Source organism: Morus notabilis, unplaced genomic scaffold (assembly GCF_000414095.1).
Source record: "Morus notabilis unplaced genomic scaffold, ASM41409v2 C11352456, whole genome shotgun sequence".
In the NCBI taxonomy this organism is placed as follows: Eukaryota; Viridiplantae; Streptophyta; class Magnoliopsida; order Rosales; family Moraceae; genus Morus; species Morus notabilis.
In genome coordinates this window covers 1-968 of record NW_010385920.1, presented here as the reverse complement: position 1 = coordinate 968, position 968 = coordinate 1, and the positions used below count along the sequence as shown (strand labels likewise).

The following is a 968-nucleotide window of genomic DNA, read 5'->3' as shown; positions in this document are numbered from 1 at the left end:
GTCTAGAAATAAGAGAGAAACCTGGAAGATTTGGTTTGAGGTCCACAGTCAACTGAATTGGAATCAGAGAGTTGTCTTTATCTCTTGTACCTAGTACAGCTCTGGAGTCCCCAACATTTCCAATGACAATGTCCCGGCCCTACAAAAATCGGCGAAACCACTCATGATCAAGATGGGAATTCTAACAATCTCAACATCATAAACAAAAATGCGTCAAATGTTTTATTAGACCACCTGCTTGACTAGAGTCACAGCTGTTGTCCCACTACAGAAGCAATCGATACTGCCTTGCATTCTCAGCTCCCTATCCATGACTTTGAAAGCTTTCAGAAACGATTCTCTCAATGTCTGAAAGATCTCAGGGCGCTTTTCCACCTCCCCAATATCTATGGAAGCCCTCAGCTCTTCATCAGCAAATGCAAGGGCAGAATCTTCTGAGTTCATGCTTCCTGCAGTATTTAGGCTGATCTCCTTGAGAACATCACTGCCGTTTATGTTCACTTCCCAGTGTGCACTCAATTTCAGAGGTAGAGAATCCCTCACTCTTTTGGCGACCATATGACCATAAGGACCATGACCGTCAAAGACACCACAGAAAACTGTGTCCGTTCTGGAACCAAAATTCTGAGACGAAAAAGTAAAGAAAATTAGTGATTTAAAAGAAAAAGGGTTAGAAAGGAAAACAAATGATCAATTGATCACTTTTTATAGTTTAAACAAGATTTGCATTGGCTCAGGTTTCCTCCTTGCACAACAACAAAGCATTTACAACAGGTCGGTAACATCAGAAAACGAATAAGTAATCCATAAACAAAGATGTACAGATCACTATAAGAAAATCTAGGTTCTGACATAGCAATATCCCCACAGATGCATAATTGGAGTAGTGTCTTTTATAGTAACCTTTAAACAGATAAAAACTGAGGCAAGCCAACTTGTTCCACAAAGATAAACTCGCAACTGCAAAA

General features: G+C 40.1%; 1 protein-coding gene across 1 annotated transcript; it reads right to left on the bottom strand.

Annotated features, from left to right (window-relative positions):
- Positions 1-21: 21 nt before the first annotated feature.
- Positions 22-624, bottom strand: LOC112094983 (probable protein phosphatase 2C 33; the record flags this gene model as incomplete). Its single annotated transcript, XM_024176676.1, has 2 exons — positions 22-139; positions 235-624. Coding segments are annotated over 2 exons (508 nt in total), but the record flags the coding sequence as incomplete, so codon positions are not given.
- Between the last annotated feature and the right edge of the window lie 344 nt (positions 625-968).